This window comes from Coptis chinensis, chromosome 4 (assembly GCF_015680905.1).
Source record: "Coptis chinensis isolate HL-2020 chromosome 4, ASM1568090v1, whole genome shotgun sequence".
NCBI lineage: Eukaryota > Viridiplantae > Streptophyta > Magnoliopsida > Ranunculales > Ranunculaceae > Coptis > Coptis chinensis.
The window spans coordinates 103365564-103387769 of record NC_141459.1 but is presented as its reverse complement, the minus strand read 5'-3'; the positions used below and the strand labels follow the sequence as shown (position 1 = coordinate 103387769).

The 22206-nt window shown below is 35.8% G+C and overlaps 1 protein-coding gene and 1 pseudogene across 3 annotated transcripts; both read left to right on the top strand.

Annotated features, from left to right (window-relative positions):
* Window positions 1–1512: 1512 nt before the first annotated feature.
* Window positions 1513–7460, top strand: LOC147506470 (F-box protein At4g00755-like; annotated as a pseudogene).
* A 4661-nt stretch (window positions 7461–12121) lies between these two features.
* Window positions 12122–15573, top strand: LOC147506469 (elongation factor Tu, mitochondrial-like). Of its 3 annotated transcripts, XM_086604260.1 has the most exons (7): window positions 12122–12356; window positions 12443–12616; window positions 13637–13712; window positions 13863–13955; window positions 14031–14105; window positions 14488–14572; window positions 15124–15573. In XM_086604260.1, the coding sequence occupies exons 2-6, from the start codon at window positions 12561–12563 to the stop codon at window positions 14527–14529; spliced, it is 342 nt and encodes a 113-aa protein (XP_086460386.1). In that variant the 5' UTR covers window positions 12122–12356; window positions 12443–12560; the 3' UTR covers window positions 14530–14572; window positions 15124–15573. The 3 variants fall into 3 exon arrangements, with proteins under 3 accessions (XP_086460386.1, XP_086460387.1, XP_086460385.1); XM_086604261.1 differs by lacking the exon at window positions 15124–15573 and having other exon boundaries at window positions 12502–12616; window positions 14488–14872; XM_086604259.1 differs by lacking the exon at window positions 15124–15573 and having other exon boundaries at window positions 14488–14872.
* Window positions 15574–22206: the final 6633 nt, after the last annotated feature.

Genomic DNA, 22206 nt, shown 5'->3' with positions numbered 1-22206 from the left:
TAACGGGAAATCAGAAACTTGATATTGAACTAACCTCAAAGAACAATTAACTAGAAATTGAAAATTGGATTTAACTACATTGAGCTAACCTCAAAGAATAATTAATGGAAAATCAGAAACTGGATGCAACTGCATTAAACTAAAATAAGAGATTAACTAATGGTAAATCAGAAATTGGATACAATATCTTGAGGAATATTTAACGGGGAATCAGAAACTTGATCAACAAATGCATTGAAATAACCTCAAAGAATAGTTAACTAGAAATCAGAAATCAGATGTAACTGGTCGAACTAACTTTAAAGTATAAATAACCAGAAATTTGAAACTAGATGCAAATGCATTGAAGATCGAACTAACCTCTAAAAATAATTATTTGGAAAATTGGACCGATGGATGTATTGAGCTAATCTGAAAGAGTAATTAATGAGAAATTGGAACTTGGATGGAAATGCAATGAACTAATCTTAAAAACTAATTAACGAAATATCAAAAACTGGATGCAACTGCACTAAATTAACCTTAATGAATAACTAACGAGAAATCATAAACTTGATGCAACTGCACTGAATTAACCTCAAAGAATAATTAACGGGAAATCGAAAACTTGATGCAACTACATTGAACTAACCTCAAAAAATAATTAATGGGAAATCGGAAACTAGATGCAATAACTACATTGAACTAACCTTAATGAATAATTAACAGAAAATCAGAAACTTGATGCAAATGTATTGAACTAACCACGAAACTTAGTTGTATTATTTGAAGGGAGAATATAATGTCTTAACAAGTATAGTTTCACATTTTAAATAGTGTTTATCATAATTCTTTTATTATGATTGAGAGTGTCTTTCTATTCAAGTAGTTTCAATATCATCTTCGCCACATTGAGCGTTCTCATAAAACTTCAATCAAACTTCAATTATTAAACCTAACAACTAAAAGAAGTCAATAGGTTTTATCAAGGTTTGATGTTTTCTTTTTATTGAGAGTGGTGCAAGAAATTTGAATGAGTGATTAATATAATTTTCATATATATCTCATAGCTCTACATAATTGCTAATATTTTTTAGAATAATTTAATATAACGACATCCGTTCGTAGGACGGGTTCGAAAACTAGTATATATATTATAGCTCTCCCCTCCTCAATTGAGAAAGCGTTGCTAGAGTGTCCACGTGTCCACCATACTAATTACGATAAATCATCCATGTGTCCACCAGACTAATTACAATATATCAGGAGGAAAAGTGTCCACGTGTCCAGACTAATTACGATAAAAAAAACTAAGAAGAGGGTCGCACGTAATTAAAACGAAAACCCCATAACCTCTTTCTTCTCTGCTCACTCATTCAAAACCCCAAAACCTCTTACTTCACCCCGCTCACTCATTCAGAGAAAAACTGCTCCAAGTCAAAATGGAAACCCAACAAAACCCACGACTCTTGCACGAACTGATCTCTCTCTCCCACTCTCTCTTCTCGACCACCCAACCTAAATCGCAAAACCCGGACAACAGATTGCATAGCTAAGGCCATTAGCGCAACTAGCACTGATAATTATCCTGAAGAAAGCATTGAAAACACATTAGAACTGAGGGATAGAGTTGATGACTGAGCTTCTTACTGGTCAAGTGAAGGAGAAAGTGATGTTGGGATGCCTGAGAGATTAACATATATATTGTCCTCAAAGTTGTGTTTTATTACAGAAATCAACATACAACCATTCCAACGTTTTCCTCTAGATTTTTGTTCATTTGTTTTTAGCGGTTATTGACATTCATCCATTTCCTTACTAATACCAGTTTTGCTCTTTACCCAGCGTATTTCCAATATGGTTTTCCTATATATTCCGCAAAGGCTGTTTGATTCAGAATGGGCCATCTTAAGTCACCACTAGAAATGGAAACAGGTTTTGTGGATGCAGTTCATACTGATGACTACTTTGGGTGGACATATGTTTCACCCGAATTTCTAATGACTCGGGTGAGTTGCAGTTCAAGTAGAGCTTTTGTCACACCCCGAATTTCGACAGAATTCGGAAAAACATTATTTGTTCCCAACTCTTCGATCTCCGAGGTGTGACACACTCTCAACTCCCAAAAACCCATAAACAGTTTAAATAATGCGGATAATTAAAAACCAATAAAAATTTCAACTTAAACAAAAGTCATCTCCATTACAAAATTTACAAATGAAAATGCAAATAACCTTATCTCAACTGAAAATCTATATCACCTCAAAGGAAAACAAGGCCTATCTTGAAATGTGACGCTTAACATAAAACCACAAGCCTAAACCAATCTTCTTCAACACTAAACTGTCAAGACTTATTAACGTGTTCATTTAATGGACACACCCGATAAACAAACATGCAAATCGGGTCACATTATAAAAATCTTTGGTGTGAGTAGCTCTAAAATACAAATATATAATTATACCTATATATACACAATCCATACGGTAGTTAGTTCCTCTACCGAGGCGCCTTAACTTTCAACAACTAATACAACATCTTTAAGTACAATAATCTAGGCAGGTAGTTCCTCCACTGAGGCGCCTTAACTTCCAACAACTAATACAACATACCATACGCATAATAAAAAGGCATTTAGTTCCTCCACGAGGCGCCTTAGGTTCTGACTAAACTACTAACCAGCCAAACATATACAATCATCTATCTAGAGATATATTATTTACCAACATATTACCATAATTATATTAATTAAGGCTTTCTTTGTGTGTCCCTAAAATCACGTCGTATCTATGTCTTACCTAGTTTCCCTGGCTACCACAATCGCTACCCAATGCCGAACATGTACATCCACATGCCTCCCCTTACATAATGTACCACTCCGTGCGTAACTACCCTGAGCGGGATGCCGCACACCAGGTAAATCCTCACACGGAAGCCATTATGTAAGTAATGCCACTATTCGGTATAAAATATCGCGCGTCTCGTTCTATTTTGCTTAACGGAATAATCAAGCCACTATTAAATTTCGCGGAAAGGGCCATTCAGCTTTTATTGAAACGCCGGGAGGGCCAATCACATTACTTACGCCGAAGGCCATTCCGATTCACTGAAACGCCCGGAAGGGCCAATCACATTATTCGCCGAAGGCCATTCAGATTCACCAAACGCCCGGAAGGGCCAAATCACATGAGTTGTGGTAGTCGGGTTCTAGGATTTTCAATTCGTAATTTATTCAAGTGTCATACATTTATGACTCATCATCATTTCACTATATCATATATGTCAAATACATTATTGCACTAAGCCACAATATATAGAAATATCTCAATTATATCTCATAACCACTTTCATTCTTTCACGTGCCAATATATTATTGCACTACGCCACAATCCCGTGGGAAATATCCACAAATACTATACTACCTCATAGTAGCATCTCACATATATAATAATGGAGCGTTTATATAAATCTATGTCTCCAAAACTATTGCATTCAATATATATATCCCACATATTACATAGTGTCACAATATCCACGTCAAATCTTAATTAGATAAATGACAACCAAATTTATACAAGCTTTCACAGCATTTTAGCATTGGATTTGTCCATACGATTTAGAACATAAAATGTAGCACAATTAAACAGTCCACAGTCTACAATCAAAGCCCAATAGCTATATGTTTTACACACTACTCACGTCAAATCATAATTAGATAATGACAAACAACGTTATATAATGTTCGACAACATTTTATTATTACAATAGTCCATAAAATCAAATATGTGAAAAACTGGAAAAAAAAGTCAACGGTCAAAGTCAAAGTCAACATGTCATGGTCGAAGTCAAACTGTCATTATCAAAGTCAAACTGTCGTTTCCATGTTCGACAGGTTCAGGGTCATAGCCATGGTTCGTGGCTAAGGTCAATGTGCATGGCTCATGGGCTCATGGCTAAGGTAATGGTTCGGACCCAACTGGCCAAGCCCAAACCTTAGAACCCGAAAGTCTAAAACCAACTTATTTATTCCACCTGACCCAATTGGGATCTATATTAAGTCCTATGGACTAGCCCCAAGCAATATTAGAAACTGGCCCAAAACAGTTAAGTGGTTCTGTCCAAAAACTGAACTGAAACCGGCCCAAAAACTTTAAACTGAAACCGGCCCAAAAACTAATTAGTTTTGGCCCAAAACCGAAATAGAACTCGGCCCACAACTAACACTAAAACTGGTCCCAAAACTTAATGTAATCGGGCCCAAACAAAACAATCTAATTGAAAAAAGGCCCAAACAAAACAAATGAAACTGGCCCATAGAACTTAATCTAGAACTGGCCCAAACAAAATTTAATTAAACTGGTCCAAAATACAAAACAAATATAAAAGGGCCCAAACAAAACCAAAAAGAACTGGCCCAAACCTTAACATAAAAACCGGCCCAACTAAAATAGATTTTTGGGCCCAACCAAACAAAAGGTTTAGGCCCAAAGAAACCGACCCAGGCCAAGCCCAAATTGTCCTCTTCTCCAACAGTTCTCCTCCACCACCAGCAGCCCAAATTTCTGGCCACCACCATCTCTAATCTCCACTCTTCCAAACCAGATCGAAAATACTCAGGGGAAAAACCCCCATAACATTAACAAAGTCGAAACCCTCAAATTCTTGAATCCAAATCCTTCATCCAATCTAGATCTCAAAATTCACGCCGCCATTAATGGCTGGTTCAAGCTTCCAACACCCCCATTTGCATCCCCCACACCCACACTACACTACCCCATCATCATCAAACCCAAACAACAACAATATCAACAAAAATGTTCAAACTGTGTTACTGCAGTGTTTGGTTTGGGCAAGCCGCCATTAACAAGTCTTGGGAGCTTCCACCAAGCTTCCCAGCACCCATTCGACAGCCTCATACGCCCTACACTACCCCACTTCAATCATACATCCACAACCAATCAATTCGACATCAAAAGTTCAAACCTGAGGAGGTCGTTTTTCTCTTGCTGGGCGACGCCATTTACACTTCTCCAAGCTCCCAACCGCCCCCAACAACACTCAAACCCCTCACCCCAAGTCTACACCCCATCCTCAGTCAACAACAAAAAAACAAAAACCACCATACCAGTTACATAAGATTGTACTGGCGATTTCTTGGTATAGGGCTTTCTGCCATTAACGCCCATGAACTTTCAACAGTCCATACCACATAGTTTCAGATTTACTCGTTTATAAGGTTGAGTCTAATGGCTCCCTATCCCTTTAAAAGTAGTGTTAAAGTCAATAAAGTAGAGCTAAAGTCAACAAAATAGAGCTAAAGTCAACATATTTTACTATATTATTATTTTTCTATGTATATATACAAAGAATTCTACTCTCTATCTCTATTTTACTCTCTATATATAGAGAGTAAAATAGAGATAGAAGTAGAATTCTTTTGTATCTATAAAGAGGAAATTAATGATAGAGAGTAAAATCTGTTGACTTTAACTCTACTTTTAAAGGGATAGAGAGCCATTGGACTCAGCCTAACTACGACAGTTTATCAATTTTAACAAAGTTTCAACAGTTTAAGTTCAGAGTATCGCAGTTCAACACTTCAAATAAAATTTTCAGAGTTTCAAGTTTAATAATACACAGATTTCAACCGAAACAGAAACCAACAGTAACAAGACTTTAATAAAAAAATTCTATAAAATATCTACTCACAATAATGAACAGCTCGACGAATCCTCCTAGTCCGAATCGTCGCGCTCCAACGCTCGAGCAAACAAGCTTCAAGCTCTGCCTCCATTTTCATTATTTTATTTTTCTCTGAACCCTATTTTCCAGAACAATGTGTTTATATACTTGGGTCCGAAACCCAAGCCCAACACAGACTCGGGTCCCAAAACCAGGCCCACGTATCCCGAATCCAAACCAACAGATTTTTAAATAAATAATTTAATTAATTAATAAAATAGATAAAAATGTATTTTTAAAAAATACGGGCGTTACAGCTTTTCTTTACACATCTTGAATGTTCTCTATATGGCTTTATTGTGACTTAAATAGCAAATTAAGTAGGTAAGATGATAGGCAAAAGAAGAGCTTCTTCTACTTTAGGCTATGGCCATTGCCCCTCAGCAAGACATGTTTTAACCTTAAAAATGTTCAGATAGAAGTATGGAATGGTTAGTAATCTTGATGTCCGAAACTTCCAAGACTTTTACCCACTGGATACATTTAAAGTTTTCCCTTTGTTCTCCGTTGAACTTAGCATGGAATAGCTGTTTAATATCTTAACACTTTTCAAGAGTAGAATTCAGAGTAAAAACAGAGACACTGTTTTTAGAAGTGCTAGCTAGATTATGGTTGAATGTCAGTATAAAATAATAATATTTTGATTATGCTACATATATATTTTTTTTTTTTTTTTTTTAATCTTACATTTATTTTTTATATTGTTTTTGGCATGCATAGGAAAGTTGCTTACAGAAATTTAAGCTACCGCAGCATGTACCATGAATATGTGGAATTCTACATATTCAGTTGTTAGGTAGGGTTCAGAGACAAGAATTGGATGGATTATTCTACATATGGTTAGTCCTTTAACTAAATTATTTTTCTTTTTCATAATCTGATTGCGAGCCCATAAATTTTTTGCGGGTCTATGAACATCGAATGAAATATTTCCCTTTATGGAATGTTGCTTTTGTGTGTGTGTGTGTGGTGTGTTTGTTTGTTTGTGTGTGTTTTTAGGGGGGGTTGGTAAGGGGGATGAGGTGAGTCTTGAACTATGGTTTTGCGATGGTAATGCCAAAAAATGATTCCAATGAAAGTTTAGTAATAAATTAATTTTCTCCTGAGGAATTTGATCATCAACCTGCATTCCAAGTTATTCCTTTGGATTCTGGCAGGATGCTTTATGCTTCACCTTGGGAGGGAGAGGGAGGGGAGGGAATTCAAGGTATTTTATCTTCCTGATAGTTTCTCATTAGGTTACTGATAAAACGAAGTATGAGTTCAATATGTCCAAATGAGTATTGTCTATTGACAGCATATACTCCCACACACTTGACTTATACCATGAACTTATACAACTATTTGCTTTACAAACGCTACGGAGCCACCTTTGTAAGATATGCCAGGAGCTGCACCTCTAAAGTATTTAAAATTTCACGTTTTACCTTCCTAAGAAAAAAACATTAGAGGGGTAGTTTTTCCTTTTTTGTTAATTGTATCATTTTTCTTTATAGATCTATTTACGTTATTTTCGCCATTGGTTATGTTGCAGTGTGTCCCATGTTCAAGTTGTGGGTCGGCCACTGTTACCACCGTTTGCTGTGGAGGTCATTAATCACTAAGGAAAGAGTGTACTGAAGTATTGTCGTGAGAGTGACTGTACTAAACGAGCATGTGAAGTAGATCTTGGTGAACCATCACGGCGGAATTCACTCACAACAAGGTTTATGAGGAGGCTGGGGGTTGGGAGCGAGTAATAATGAATACATTGCTTGGGAATGTGGAAGATTACAATGATAATGATTCTGATGAGATGCTTGATAATATTGACAGGGTTAATGTGTTATTTGTTTATTGTTACTAGGTGGTAATAAATTTTTAGTCAGTTTTCTTACATTGGGCATTGTAAGAAAATCGTCCATCCAAAAAATTCCGTAAAGATTCAGAAACAGAGGTAAATGAGGACAACAAAGAGATCAAAGGATGAAAAATATCGCCTTAGGATGGAAGATTACTAGGAATTCTATTAGGATTTATTCATATTTCATTAACAACATTTGTACTTTGAGATACATTAAAGATGTTTAGGTTTTAAACTATTTGAGGTATTTAGTAGTGTCTTTGGATTAATTTACATTAATTCAATCTGAAATTTGTGAGTTAAATTTGAAATCTTTAGGGTTAGTTATTGTCTGAATGATAGCCCTTCAAGTTTTAAGTTTTAAACTAATCATGAGTTCCAAATTATAACCAAGAAAATATCTACAGCAGAAAAATCATGCTCAAATAAAAAGAAAAATTTCATATTTTGATAGTGATTATATGAAAATTTTGAGTGAAATTGCTTCAGGACTACTTTTTCAGGTTTAAGTTAAACGAATATACCAACTTGCAGAGTAAGTTCTACTACAGCATGAGATACAAAGCAAGAACATCAACTTTGATAGCATTCAATGCAGCTTAAAAAGCTCCCAGATATGTGACAACAAAGCCATGTCAAGTTGTCTTAGAGAAGTATAATGCAGCATGAAATGATCAGCTTGCAAAATTCATTTAGAGAAACTCTTTAAAATGTTTGGGAAAAAATTGTATATTATATTGTGTCGTCTGCTTCAGTGTAAGAATCCCTCCTATGTTGTCAGGGGAATTCATTCTTATCGCAGATTATATCAGAAAGTATCTAAACCAGGGTATAAGCCTAGGCCAATCAAGAGGTGTGAAACTCGCCCCAAATGTTCAAGCAATTAGCCACGACCGCTGAATAGAAAACTTCCCGGATAACGTAATTAACAGAAACTGGGATGGCTAGGTTCTTTAGCCTATAAACCTTTTTTTGTAAAGCGGTCAAAATCAATAAGAAAGAGCAAGGCAAGGTTTTATCCCGCAACTCAGAGGAAACTATAAGGTTCGACAAGCTCATTTTTTACTCTAAGTAACCGATCCAACACCTTGGAATCCCCATCCAAACTAAGGAGTTCAAGAAAAAAGACTAGGTGGAATAAGATTCGAAGAAAGATTCACTTATTGTTAAGATCAGATATGCCAACACTAGGGTTCCAAACGTGGGCCTGACTTCCAACCCTGAGTCATTCAACTGAGAGATGCAAGAGGTCTGCATATTAGGAATGGTTTCAGGGCAAGTCAAGCGCTTGTGGCCAAGCAGTACTGGATACTAATTACGGTCTTTCGAAGACACTCTTCCCATGCCTCAACCACCTCAATTGACTACATACCAACAACAAGTTCACCATAACAACACCATTTAATTCCACCTCTTCACAAACCATGTTTATATAGACTTCTAAACTCAACAATGGCTTCCCATGTTGCGCATATCCAGCAAACATCGCCGCCCAAAGCACCGTGCCTCTTTCAGCCATCCCATGCATCAAACACTTTTTTTGTGTCGTAAATCCTCTCTGTAATAACATAAGCAAAAACTATTGACATGCCTCGATAAGTTATTGAAAGGCGAAAGCGTAGTTGTTGTTGTTATAAATTCGACTACTGCTTCCACGACGGATAATGAGATTGGATCATCATCAAGTGGTGTGATTCATTATTCACCCACACAAGTGTTGAAGAATTTTAACGAGATTCGAAGTCTTCAAATTGAGCTGCCCAGTGGGGAATTGGGGATAGGGGATGCTGTTTTATTAAAATGGCGAGCGGATTTTGGTTCATCGCTTGATAATTGTTTCATTTTAGGCGTGTCGTCAGTTGTTCCTAAGGAGAATAATGTTACTGGGGTTGTTGGTAATTGTTCAGCTGATAATGGGAGTATTCCTGAATCGTTTTATACAAATGGGGGTTTGAAATTGCAAGTGATTTGGACAATTAGCTCTTTGACAGCTGAAGGAACTGAGGGTGAAGCCGTTATCGCCCGCGAAAACACACCAATGATATTGTTCCAAGAGTAAATGTTTCTCTTGGGCATGTGAAGGAAGACGAAATAGAACTAAGAATAACGTTGTTATAAAGTGAGGTTCGCGATCAACTCAACAATGTTAATCCTATAAAATTGAGAATTTGGGATGAAATATGCATGGGAAAAAGAGGTAGCAGAGCCAAATTTGAATAGAAGTTGCGATACAATACCTGCTTAAAACATATATTATAAAATTTTTGGGCCCTAGGCCCAATAGTAATCGTATAAGTTTCAAACCCCAATAACTTCTAGCTAATTGAAAAAAAAAATAGTCTAATTTATGATAGGGTGATTTAGCTTTAGGTCCTCCCAATAATATATGTATTTGCGTTGGATCCAAAGTTTTTCATTTATTAGTTTTAGGTCCCCCTACCGTTAGTTGACCGTCATTGACCAAGTTTGCCACTTTCAAAATGCCTTAACTACCCCTCAAACGTTTTGCACGTGCCTGCACTATAAAACTCAAAATCCAAATTTCAAATTACGACGACACGGTCGTAATCGTGGCTCCTAACAAAGTGGAGGCTACAAACAGGAGAAGCTTCGCTATTGAAGAATCTCTTCGGAAGTGGAGATCTAATCATGGCCAAAATATCAAAATTTAAGATATATACAAAACTAATCTAAAAACAGACGGACATTAACCCAAATTTATTGGCGGAAGCAATGAAAAATTAACTCTTATAACGAGTAGTTAAGTGGGTCAATCCAACAGCGCATACTTGAGGATTTGGAACATCATCTGCCAATAACTAAAAAAAACAATATTTAGAAATATATGTGGGACTAAAGAAATGCCTAAAGATCAAGAATAGTGCTCCTTTATCTGTTTCGTCTTCTTCAAAATCACTACCAAAGCTATATCCAATAATATAAACATATGCCATGGTATAAGCTTTTTTCAAACTTGCAAAGTATCAAGACATATTACAATTCAAAATATAAAGAAGTGCCCTCCATAAACAAAAAAAACTAACACCAACTTTCTAAAACTAACAAAACAGCAGTTGGTATTTTTTAACAATATCCACAGCTAGCATATGTGCTTCAGCCTTGAACTTTGCTATCCATTTATGTGTTTGCAAAGCCACACATTTGTCTTTCCAATCCATACTCTGAAATATTACTCCTGATGCAGTTTTACTACTAAACCTATCGAATCAAACATAAAATATTCAATTCAGCCAAAACTTAAATTAGCATAACTCATCCTATTTTGTCTCTTTACTATCTTAAGCAATTGGACTAAAACAATATTTGACTAAAACAACTTACCCATCCATGGCATCTACGGTAGTTGATAAGTAAGACTACAATGAATATGAAACTAAGAGAGCAGAGATCGAAGACTATGAGTTTAGGGGAAATGGGTTTGTGGCTGAATGTGTAAGGAATGATAAGGGAAGAACTTATACACTTTCACCGAAACAAACTTTAGACGTCAGAAAAAAAATCAATAAAATTGGAAAAGAAAACTCATACCTTAAGACTGAAGTAGAAGAAAATTGGGGATTTGCTAGAGCATATTAGAAGAAAATAAGAAGTGTTACAGTCGGGGTGGGGAATCGATTGGCAAAGGTCTTTTGAGTTCGATGATGTTTTTTTTTCGAAAATAAGCAGAGACCAAACCAAAATAACATAGCCCATTTCAAAGCCCATTTGAAAGCTTAAAACAAGTGTTTACAATGTCTCTTATTTTCAAAGCAGTAATATTACACTGTGACCCACTTATTTAACATTTTAACCTACTATTTAAATCTACTGATGTGTCAAAAGTCCTAATAAGTGCAAGTTTATACATCAACAAAAAGTTCTTAATAAATAATACTTTGACCAAGGACACATTTTCATTAAAAAAATTAACTCAACCACAATTAAATGGGTTAACATACTTTATTATGGGCTATGTCTAAGATGTACTATAGCCCTAAGGAGTGCTCTATGGGCCTAAGCAATAAAATTGGACTGTATGCGTCAATTTAGTTCATATTACAGATTACCAAATGGCCTTATGACTTAAGTCCACATTTGTATACGAACCACATTTAAAAAAAAAATGATATAAATGCATCTATCAAAAAGTGGATACAAAAACCACTCAATTCTTTGTAAAATTAAGGAGAGCATTATCTAATCTCTACTAGTAGTATATCCTATAATGATCGTGGCCTCTTAAATTCATCTAGGTATTTTTCTTACGCATAATACCCCTGGATGAATAATTATATCAAACACCTAGATATTTATTAATGAGGACTACTTGGTCTTTTTATGTCTTTGTAAATTCTCAGTACCGATATTGTCCTTAAATTAAAATGTTGCTTAACCCCTTTGAATAGGAGCAATCAGTCTTTTCATATGGCGGTATATTAAAAAACCAATTCCACGCCATTTTGAATTGTACGCTTACGTTAAATTAACCATAAATAATATTTAATTAGTAATAATTATCAATAAATACACCTCTACATCTCCCCTCCCAATCTTCACCCCTACGTTTCCCTTCTTTTGCAAATAGTACAAAAAAATAAGTTTTGCAACAAAAATTAAACAGAGCCATCATTCTCTCTCCCCCTCTCTTCAAATTGAGTTCTCTCATTGCAACAAATTCTAGACATTCATTTCAATCGAGGTAAAAAAATCTAAATAGTTGAAATAGTGAATACTCTAATCTAGGATGGAATTGACGAACGAATCTCTCTATTGCTTATGAACCTCCAATCAGGTATGATTGTTTTCTTCACTTCTCGAAATCAGTCAATTTGCTTTAATGCATGAATTCTATATCCAAAACACAACTGAACTTTGCAGATGCTATCGATGGACTGGGTAATAACTAACATAGGATATTACATCAATCTATGGAACAGTTGAGTTGATGACAAAGTTGGATGCATGTTTTGAATTATTATTAACAAACACAAGATGAATGTGGGAGTGTATGGTGGCTTTGCCTTCATCTTTGAAGAGTCTATTGAAGTTAAGGTGAGTTCTTAAGCTAGCAATAATCTATTAATGAAAGTTAATCCAATTAGAGTAGCTATGATTTTAATATATTTTTAATATCCAATTAGAGTAGATTTTTAATATTCTTTTGGATTTTGAAGTCTGAATGAAATTGCTGGAATGTTTTGAATGACTTTGAAGCATATGTGAAGTGGTGGATAGTTATAATATTGTTGTTGGTTGTTTAACTATACAAGATCCAAAACTAAATGGTTTTATGTATGGTGAAAGTAGGGTAGGAAGAGCAAGGTTTTTTTCCCAAAGTATAGTGGGATGAGATTGTGGGAACACTGAATCATACCATTTGTAAGCACGAAGAAATGGAGAAAGGGGTGTTTAGTTGAGTTTTTCATTTTGGCTCGATGAATTTATTTTTGTGTCCCCTGTTCGCGTAAGGACTTAAAATCGAAATGGGTATTCGTAAGCTTTTGATAATAGCTTACCCGATAATGTAGGTGAATAATTGATATTTTATTAAAACTCAGAAAATTAAAAAGTGAGTTGATGTTAAATTAAATAAGTGGATTTAATTTTTATGTTTGTTTAGTAGAGATCAAACATTTTCCATTTTCCAATGTTCTTTTTTTAGAGTCATTGCTATAAGAACATTGAATTATATGTTTTTTTTTTTTTTTTTTTTTGGCTAAATTATTGGTTCTCTTTGGAGGATTCAATTTTGATAGAATTGGTGGTAAGACTCTTTCTAAACTTCAAAACCTTATATGAAGCCACGTCTTCCATTATTTCCACTAGCTCGCCCACGCTATTAATTAAGTAGTAGAGATGTTGGAGGATATAAAAAAAAACAAGGGGGATCTCTGCCAAATTATTGAGAAGAAGTTAGTGTAAAATGATAGGAGTTGAATCAACAAACATTTCAACTTAGAATGGAATATTGCAAATAGTATACTCATGCATTATGATATTATTTCTTTCTGTTTCATATGGTGTTTGATTGTTGTCTTATGTCTATTGCTTTATTTTTCTTTTTTGTTACAGGAGACCTCATTTAAATGTGGGTACAATTGGCTATGTTGATCATGAGAAAACTACTCTAACAGCTGCTATTACAAAGGTTAAGTTGTTTTTGTTAAAGTAACTTTCCAGTTACAATGTCCTTTCGATGTGGTGTAGTGCATAATGGATTGATTCAGAACACATTGATGGATGCGTAGGCAGCATAGTAGAGTTTGAATGACTGAATTTGTTACATGCTTTGTCTCAGGTGCTAGCAGAAGAGGGAAAAGCCAAGACTCTTGCCTTTGATGAGATTGACAAAGCTCCTGCACAAAGGCAGAGAAGAATTACAATATCAATAGTTAAGAACTAATTACTTTTGCGTGTTGGACTGCATATATATCTCACTTTCTAAAATTTTATGGTGTATTTGCAGTCCTATGTGGAGTATGAGACTGTTAACCGACACTATGCGCATGTTGATTGTCCAAGACAGGTAGACTATGTTAAAGTGAGCCTACTTCTTTCTCTTTATTCTTCTTTTGATCTGTATCTATATTCTTATTTAAACACATTATGCATCCCTGGACATATGGAGCATGTTATGTTCACCAAATATATAGCTTCCATTTCTTGAAAAGGATTAGTATCTTTTTTTAAGTTGATACCCGAGAAATAACTTCATATCTGAAATAAGTCAAAAGACAACTTCAACCAACTCATGCATTCACCAAATAGTCATGCAGTTTATGCCGATACCGACCATGGTGCATATTGTCTTTCATTTTTGTTCTTCTGGGTCCTTATTCCTTTCGTTAAGTCTTCTAAATCTATTGTTGCAAAATTTTATTAATCCACTCCAGGCCCCCACTCATCGTCTTCTTCGTCACCAGGTATTCAAGCCTCTCGTGTTTTCCTACTCTCTAAAGCTATAAGACCTCTTCATTGTCTTCTTATCAATGTTTGCAGGCTTGAATGGTACGAGCTTTCTTTCTATATCAGGTTCTTAAGTTTGGCCTTAAATTTCTATTTGGTGTGGAATATATTATTATTTTGTGATATTGAAAATTCTCCATTTGAGGTAGTGGTTCTTAGTTGCTTCAAAAGGCGTAGGTTTATATTGATAGAGTTGCATAAAGTCAAATGTTAGTCACCAAAATAACTCATTTGTGGTTGACATCAATGAGGTTTGACTTGTGTCACATGGTCGGGCTGAATTCTAAAGAATATACTGCAAAATTTTAGAAGAATGACATTATTGAACACCTCTCTCTCTCTCTCTCTCTCTCTCTCTCTCTCTCTCTCTCTCTCTCTCTCTCTCTCTCTCTCTCTCTCTCTCTCTCTCTCTATATATATATATATATATAGTAGTCAACGACGTTAAATGAAAAACATGTTTGAGCTTTCTACAATTAGCTGACTATTGATGTTGTCATTACCTAGGTTATGGTAAAGTGTATCTATCAAGATTTCTTATTTCATTGGTGTAACCTTATGATATTTACAATGTAAGCTTCGGGGATTTGCAGGATAATAAGAGTTACTAATACAGAATGCTTAACATGAAAAGTAGAAGATGTTCATTATGTGAGTGGGTGTTTGAATCTTAGGTATTGCATCATTAATATGGAATATGATGTACCACAGATGAAATAACATAACTATGCTTAATGGTATACTAATTTGGAGCAATGGCAGAAGTAGTAGTGGTTTCCCCATTTCTTGGAATATTATATGAGAACCTCTTATCTTTATTCCAAAATGAAGTTGGCCTGTTATACATGGGGTGTTGATGAAGAGATGAAAAGGCTTTCCAGGACACTATCATCAATTCAAGATGTCCTTGAAGAAGCAGAGGAAAAGCAAGTAACATAAACGGCAATTGTAAACTGGCTATGACAACTTATGGATGCTTTCTATGATGTAGATGATGTGCTGGATGACTGGGCAACTGAGCAACTAGAATTTGAAACAAGACCGCAGATTAGGGGTGGGAATTTGGCCCTAACGACCCTAACCCGGCCCTGACCGACCCGACCCTATGCCCTATAAAGCCCTCACAACTAAAGCCCTCACAGAGTTTAGGGCCGGGCCGGGCCGGCCCTAATGCTTTCTAGGGCAGGGCTAGGGCTAAGATTCTAAAACATAGGCCCGACCCTAACCAAGCCCTAACCGGCCCTGTTTCATACTTTCACTATAAATACACATACCATAATTGTCCAACTCTTTGTTAAATATTTTCAATTAAAATAACATTGTCCTTTGTAATTTATCACTTACACCCAAGGGTACTTCCAATAACTTGTTTTATATAACAAAAACTTGTCAACTTAGCAGCCATGAAGAACAATGAGCACTAGCCTAATAAAAAATAAGACTTTATTCCTTTGATCATCAAGTCAAAGTCCATAACTTATTATTCTCAATTTCTTTTCTCACTAATTTCTTATAAATTATATTTTTATTCACATCCAAGCCAAGTCTAAAACTAAAGGTTTCCTTCCACACCATTAAAGCAAAATACAGAGCAGACATTTGTAACATAGAAACCAAAAAACACCCTTTGTCAGAAAAATGACATTTATAATCTCAAACCTTTCTCCATCACTTGTTCAAAAGCCAATATTTTCATTTCCATATACAAAGCTTGAATCACTTTTAAATTAGAAGAAAGGTAATATTATATTTGTTTGAATCTATTATAGAAATAATTTATGATATTACAAATAGTTTAACAACTTCCATGACCCTTAACCAAAACTATTATGTTTCTTCTTTATATCTATTACTTCTTCCTTTAAAATGATAATATAATTATTTGTCTATGTATTTCAATGTTAAATATAATTTTAGTGAGGTTTGAGTACAAGGAAGAACAAATTCGAACTCTCGATGTAAGTTCATTAGATTGTGGATGTGAATTTTAAATTTTGGACTTATACAGGATTATTACTAGATTGGTTGGACTTTGAGTTTGTAGATTATTGTACATTTTTGTAATATAAATGAGTTTTAAAACTGATGTAGTAAAAAAAAAGAAAATATATAGGCCCGGCCCTAAAGCCCGACCCTAAAGCCCTTAAAGAGGGCTAGGGTCAGGGTCAGGGCTTGAGATTTAGACTTGTGACCCGGCCCGACCCGGCCCTATGCTGACTTTAGGGCCGGGCCGACCCGGCCCTAATATCTGAAGGGCTTTAAATGTTTAGGGCCGGGCTAGCCCGACCCGGCCCATTGCCCACCCCTACCGCAGATGACTTATTCCAATAAGGTATGTGATAAGCACCCAAAAGTGTATTATGAAACCCCATTGAGACATATAAATTTGGTTCATTATGTGTTTAATAATCATGAAATAAATATGTTTTCATACTTTTTTGCGGTATTTGCAAATAAACATGGAAATATTGGTTAAACCCGCAATAAAGCACGAGGAACACAGATATATGAATTTTCTCAAATCCACGAAGAAGCATCATACTTCCAAAGCTCCTACCTCTCGAACCGGGACTCGAATGCGACAAGAGAGTTGCTTCGGACAATCGTATGTGATGAACTCTACGCGATAGGGGAAGTTGTAAACCGCCCAAAATACCGGATCGCCATTGGATGCACATGGACCCACTATGCGGGGCCACAAGATTGGATGAGTCATCAATCATGGAGCATGTCAAGACAAAGATAACAAATTATTGGTGCAAAGTTGACACCTTGCATGTAATAAATTAGATTAGGTGTTAATAGTGAGAAAAGGCAAGGTGTCACTTTGTTTTAATGTGGTAGATAAAAATGAATCAATGTGGTTTGATAATTCACGTGGGAGGAAATGAGATTTCTCTCAAATGGAGAAGAAATTAGACAAAGGTGGGGATACTCCATTTACTCCCTTGACTTATTTTCCTCACATGGCATTATTTTAGTTCCTTAGTGAAAATGAGAAGTGAAGTTTTAGTTTTTATTTTGCAAAAAGCTTGTAATAGTTTTAATGGAGGAACACTTGTTCTTCTAAGAAATAATAGAAGTGAGTTGGTTGTGATTTTTTGGATCTCTCTCTCTCTCTCTCTCTTTTGAGTTTTCATTAGTTCATAAGTCCTTGTCCCAAGGATCATGAGCTAACTTCCCTTTTGGGGAGTTAATCCAACTCATGTGAGGGAAAAACATTGGTTGTGAGTTTGGTAGGTTTTTAGGATGAACAACTAACACTACATCCTATCCCAAAATGATAGTTGGTGTAGTGTCTAGTTAGAAATCAAACAATGAGCTTAGAGATAAGTCATTGTTTGTTTCACTTGCTAGCATGTATGAGCTCTTAAGTGAGCCATGCATGCTAGGGATCAACTCTATTTTTCCATTAGGGACTTGTCTATGAGTCTAGGAAGAATCAAAACATTTTTCAAATAAACAACTAATGATAGTTTCACATGAGGAGGATTAACTCTCCACCTTTCTTTTTAGTAATTTGTATTTTGTTTAAGTGCATGATTTCAAACTTAAATGTTTTGCTTTAATGTTTGTTAGGAAGAAACCTAGTATTATAACCTTACTCCTTAGTTCCCTTATTGTTAAACCACAATTTGTAGTTGTTCTATACTTTAGGTAGTTCGAATCCTTATTCTAACTCTACTCAACGAAGATCGTGAGTAAGGAACCTTGATTTCTTTTGCTTCAATTTAGAGAGTTCTAAACTCTAAGTGGTCGTAAAAAGCAAATATCAAATGGCGCCGCTGCTGTTCTAAAGCAATAGAACTTGGGCTACAAAGCGAAAGTTGCATCAAGGGGGAACCCCCATTCTCTTTCTTTCTTTCCTTCTAGTTCAGATACGTTTTTTGTTCATATTTTTTTATTATTTTGCCCTCGCATGATTGACGTAATCCAAAAAATTTTCGTCTCCATTTTGCCAGTTCCAAAAGTTAGGACTGGGAAACATCATTTCAGCAAATTATAAGACTTTCGTGAAAATTGAAGTCATTTCGAAAAAAAGACCCGCGTCTCACAGGTGGAGTCGGCGTCTTGTGAGTGGGAGTGGGCGTCCTCGGTGTGAATTTTTCTTGTTTATTGCTCATTTTCAGCCACCAGCATCTCTCGATCCACCTTGATCCTTTTCCAGGCCTAAATATTTGGTCCAAGATCGGAAAAATTGATAATCCTTTGGGATTAAATCGTCGACGAATCGAAACGCTCGCTTTTCATATCTTTGGCGAAAAACGGGGAAGCTACTGAGTTCCAAATTTCAGTATTATTGTAATTTATTTATATTATTATTAGTATGTTTTTTCTGCATGAATGCCATGTATATAGTATTAGGTAATATTTATGGATCATTATTTAAGTTTTAGCCTCGAATTATGTATGAATCGAGTTCGTATACCGGTAAATATTTATATACGATTACACGGACATGAATTGCATATGAATGTATATTTACATATTAATGGTATTGTATTGCATGGGTATATGTCTTTCTACGTATAAATGTTGCTTGTTAAATGTTTGATATTTCTCTACGTATACGTACACGGTATTGTCTAATATGTTTTAGTTTAGGTATAATACTTTGCATGTTTAGTTTTGTCATCTATTCTCAATGAGTATTGTCATTAAATGTATGCAATACAAGAGTCGATTTTAGTTTGGGTACTAAGGTATTTAGATGATTCGTGATGAGTATTTGATTCAAATTCAAATTATGTCTTGTTGATATACATTTACGTAATATCGATTTACAAATTAGTATATATATATACGTACATCGATGTTTATTTGATCAGACGTATGGAAATATTTATCGATGACACAAGCTTGCCTATTCGTATAGCTATACGTATGAGTAGAGTACCTTTACATGCTACTGCACCTAGTATTGTATGAGTAGATCGTATTTGTATGTTTGTATTTTAAACCTTGCATAAATCTTAAAAAAAAAAAAAAAAAATTAAATTAAATTAAATTAAATTAAATTAAATTAAAATTAATTTAATACCACCTTTGCATAAATTTTAATTCCATAAATCTTAATCATATTCCAATGGTGTCTAGGAAACTTGAAAGATTGAGGTTACTTAATTAGAACCGTGCTTGCACGGAAATCCTCCCTCATATCTATCTTGTGACCTGGCTGTTGGTTTATGCACACATATTCCTAGCTTCACTGCTACGTTAGCAGCAGCTTAGGCATATGTTGTTTTAATGCTTAAGATAATAATAAAATTCGAGTCCTCATAATTCCTTCTGTAAGTTAGATCTAATTTTATGCTTGCATGAGATTAAGGTCTGGTTCCACTAAAGAAATTGAACAAACCTATCGTCGAAAAAAATACGATAAGCAATTGCGTAAGTTCTCACATAAAAATTGTCCTTCTTTTCGCTAATTACCTTCATCACAATCCTTCGTTTGCCATCAACTTCGGTCATTATGGCCGACGATCCTCCACCTGCCAGAGAAGCCCTCTCGACTTCTATATCGCATTACGGGAAGGACCTTCTTCCCCGCAAGATTAAACTTGAGGACATTGTCGGTGATTTTCAGATCCCACCAAACGTCTTCAATTTGTTACCAATATATCATGGTTTGGAGCACTAAAAACCGCATAATCATCTTCGTAGACTTCAACAAGTGGCAACAACATTTCATCATCCAAAGAGTATCTAAGGAACAACTCTTTGCTTCACCGTTTCCATTCACTTTAGCGGAAAAAAACATCAATCGGCTTAGGGACAACAATCACAATCCATAGACACATGGAATAAACTAGTTCAAGCTTTTATGCTTCAGGTTTTACACTCGTAAGAAAACAACCGAAATGCTTCAAAAATTCAATTCTTCCATCAAAATCCTCATGAATCCTTTTACGGAAGCATGGAGTCGCTTTTATCGATCTTCCGTTAGGAATGTCCTCACCACCAACTAGAAAAGTCGTCCTTGTTCGCTCATTCTTTAATGGTCCATTCGATCATCAAAAAGAAACTCTTGATATAATGAACGGAGGTTGCTTCATGGACAAAGGAGCTATTGAAGCTTATACTTTTCTTGAAAACAAGTTTAAAAAAGGTACACACTTGGGGGTAACACCGAGCCGCCTAGATCATCAAAGGATACCGTTACAAAAGCCACATCTATTTTTGAGGTAAAACCCGATCCCGAAATAAAAAATTTGATAGAATCCCTAACTAAAAAGTAGATGCCCTTGCAGTTCAAGTAAATGATCAACTACCAAACTGGGCCATGAACGTTGACACGCTCCTTGTGTCCTTTGTCTTAGTCCCGATCATCCCGATGCATATTGTCCTTTGTTATATGTTTCCCTACTCAACAAGCGGAGGAGGCATGTGCATTCAACATTCCTAATGCACCGTGGAGACAACATCCGAATTTCGCTTGGCCAAAAAAATAACAACAAATGGGGGCTCCCGGTTTCGCTTAATCAACCGATTCGACCTACCAATAATTTTATTCCATACCGCCAAGGAAATAATCAACAATACCAACAAGGTCAATTTCAAAATAATTCCAATGCTAATTATCGGACCAACCAAGCCTTGTTCCAAATTTAATCCAAATCCCAACTATAATCAACAACTTCTAAGCAATAATCGAGAACTACTACCTGTTGCACAACCTGCGCCAACCATTACGGATAGAACAAATGAGACTTTCTTGGCTTACATGAACCAACAGTCTCAAATTTTAACGTCTATCCAACAATCACTTCAGCAACTGGCGCAAGAAAAGAGTCAGAAAGGCGTGTTTCCTGCACAAGCAGTTCCAAACCCTAAACCAGCAAACACAGCCTTTGAACTCACCAATGCCCCTGGTACAAGCACAACCAACCAAGGTGAGGTGCATGCAATCACTACTTTACGATCTGGAAAAACTGTAGACAATCAGATACGTATGCCAGATGATCAACAAAAGAAAAAAGAAGGTTCCAAGGATTCTAGTTCTAATAATGAACCTACGGAAGATTCCCCTGATACAACAAAGTCAACACCTCCGAATGTAGGAAACAAGCAAGTAGACCCCTTCGCTAAATTTCGACCTAAGGCACCGTTTCCTGCACGCTTGGCAAAGAATAAACCTGATGACAATTTTGCTGAAATTCGAGAGACTTTTCAAAATTTAACAATCAACTTACCTTTTCTCGATGCCTTAAAATTACTACCAAAACATGCAAAATTTCTAAAAGATATGTGCACCACAAAAAGGAGAACTAATGTTCCTCAACAAGGCGTTCCTCACTGAACAGTTTCCCTCCATCAACAACAACACAATGGTATTGTAAAATACAAGGACCCCGGTCGATTAACGGTTCCATGCACCTTAGGTGACAAATACACGGCCATCAAGGGCTTATTAGACCTAGGAGCTAGCGTGAACTTACTTCCATATTATTTATTTAAACAATTAGGTCTTCATGAACTCAAACCTACCACCATGACTCTACAGTTAGCAGATCGTTCCATAAAGTATCCAAAAGGAATTGTGGAAAACGTCCTTGTAAAAGTCCAAGATTTCTTCTATCCTGTAGACTTTGTTATTTTGGATACAGAAGTTGCTTGTGATTCCATTCCTATCATCTTAGGACGTCCGTTCCTTGCCACTGCTAATGCTCTTATTA

Excerpts from the sequence above, each read along its gene's own strand:
- LOC147506469 (XM_086604260.1), top strand. The coding sequence starts at position 12,561 with ATGTGGGAGTGTATGGTGGCTTTGCCTTCATCTTTGAAGAGTCTATTG. Across the intron at positions 13,956-14,030 it reads GAAGAATTACAATATCAATA|TCCTATGTGGAGTATGAGAC; the intron begins GTTAAGAACTAA and ends GTGTATTTGCAG. Across the intron at positions 14,106-14,487 it reads GACAGGTAGACTATGTTAAA|GTATTCAAGCCTCTCGTGTT; the intron begins GTGAGCCTACTT and ends CTTCGTCACCAG.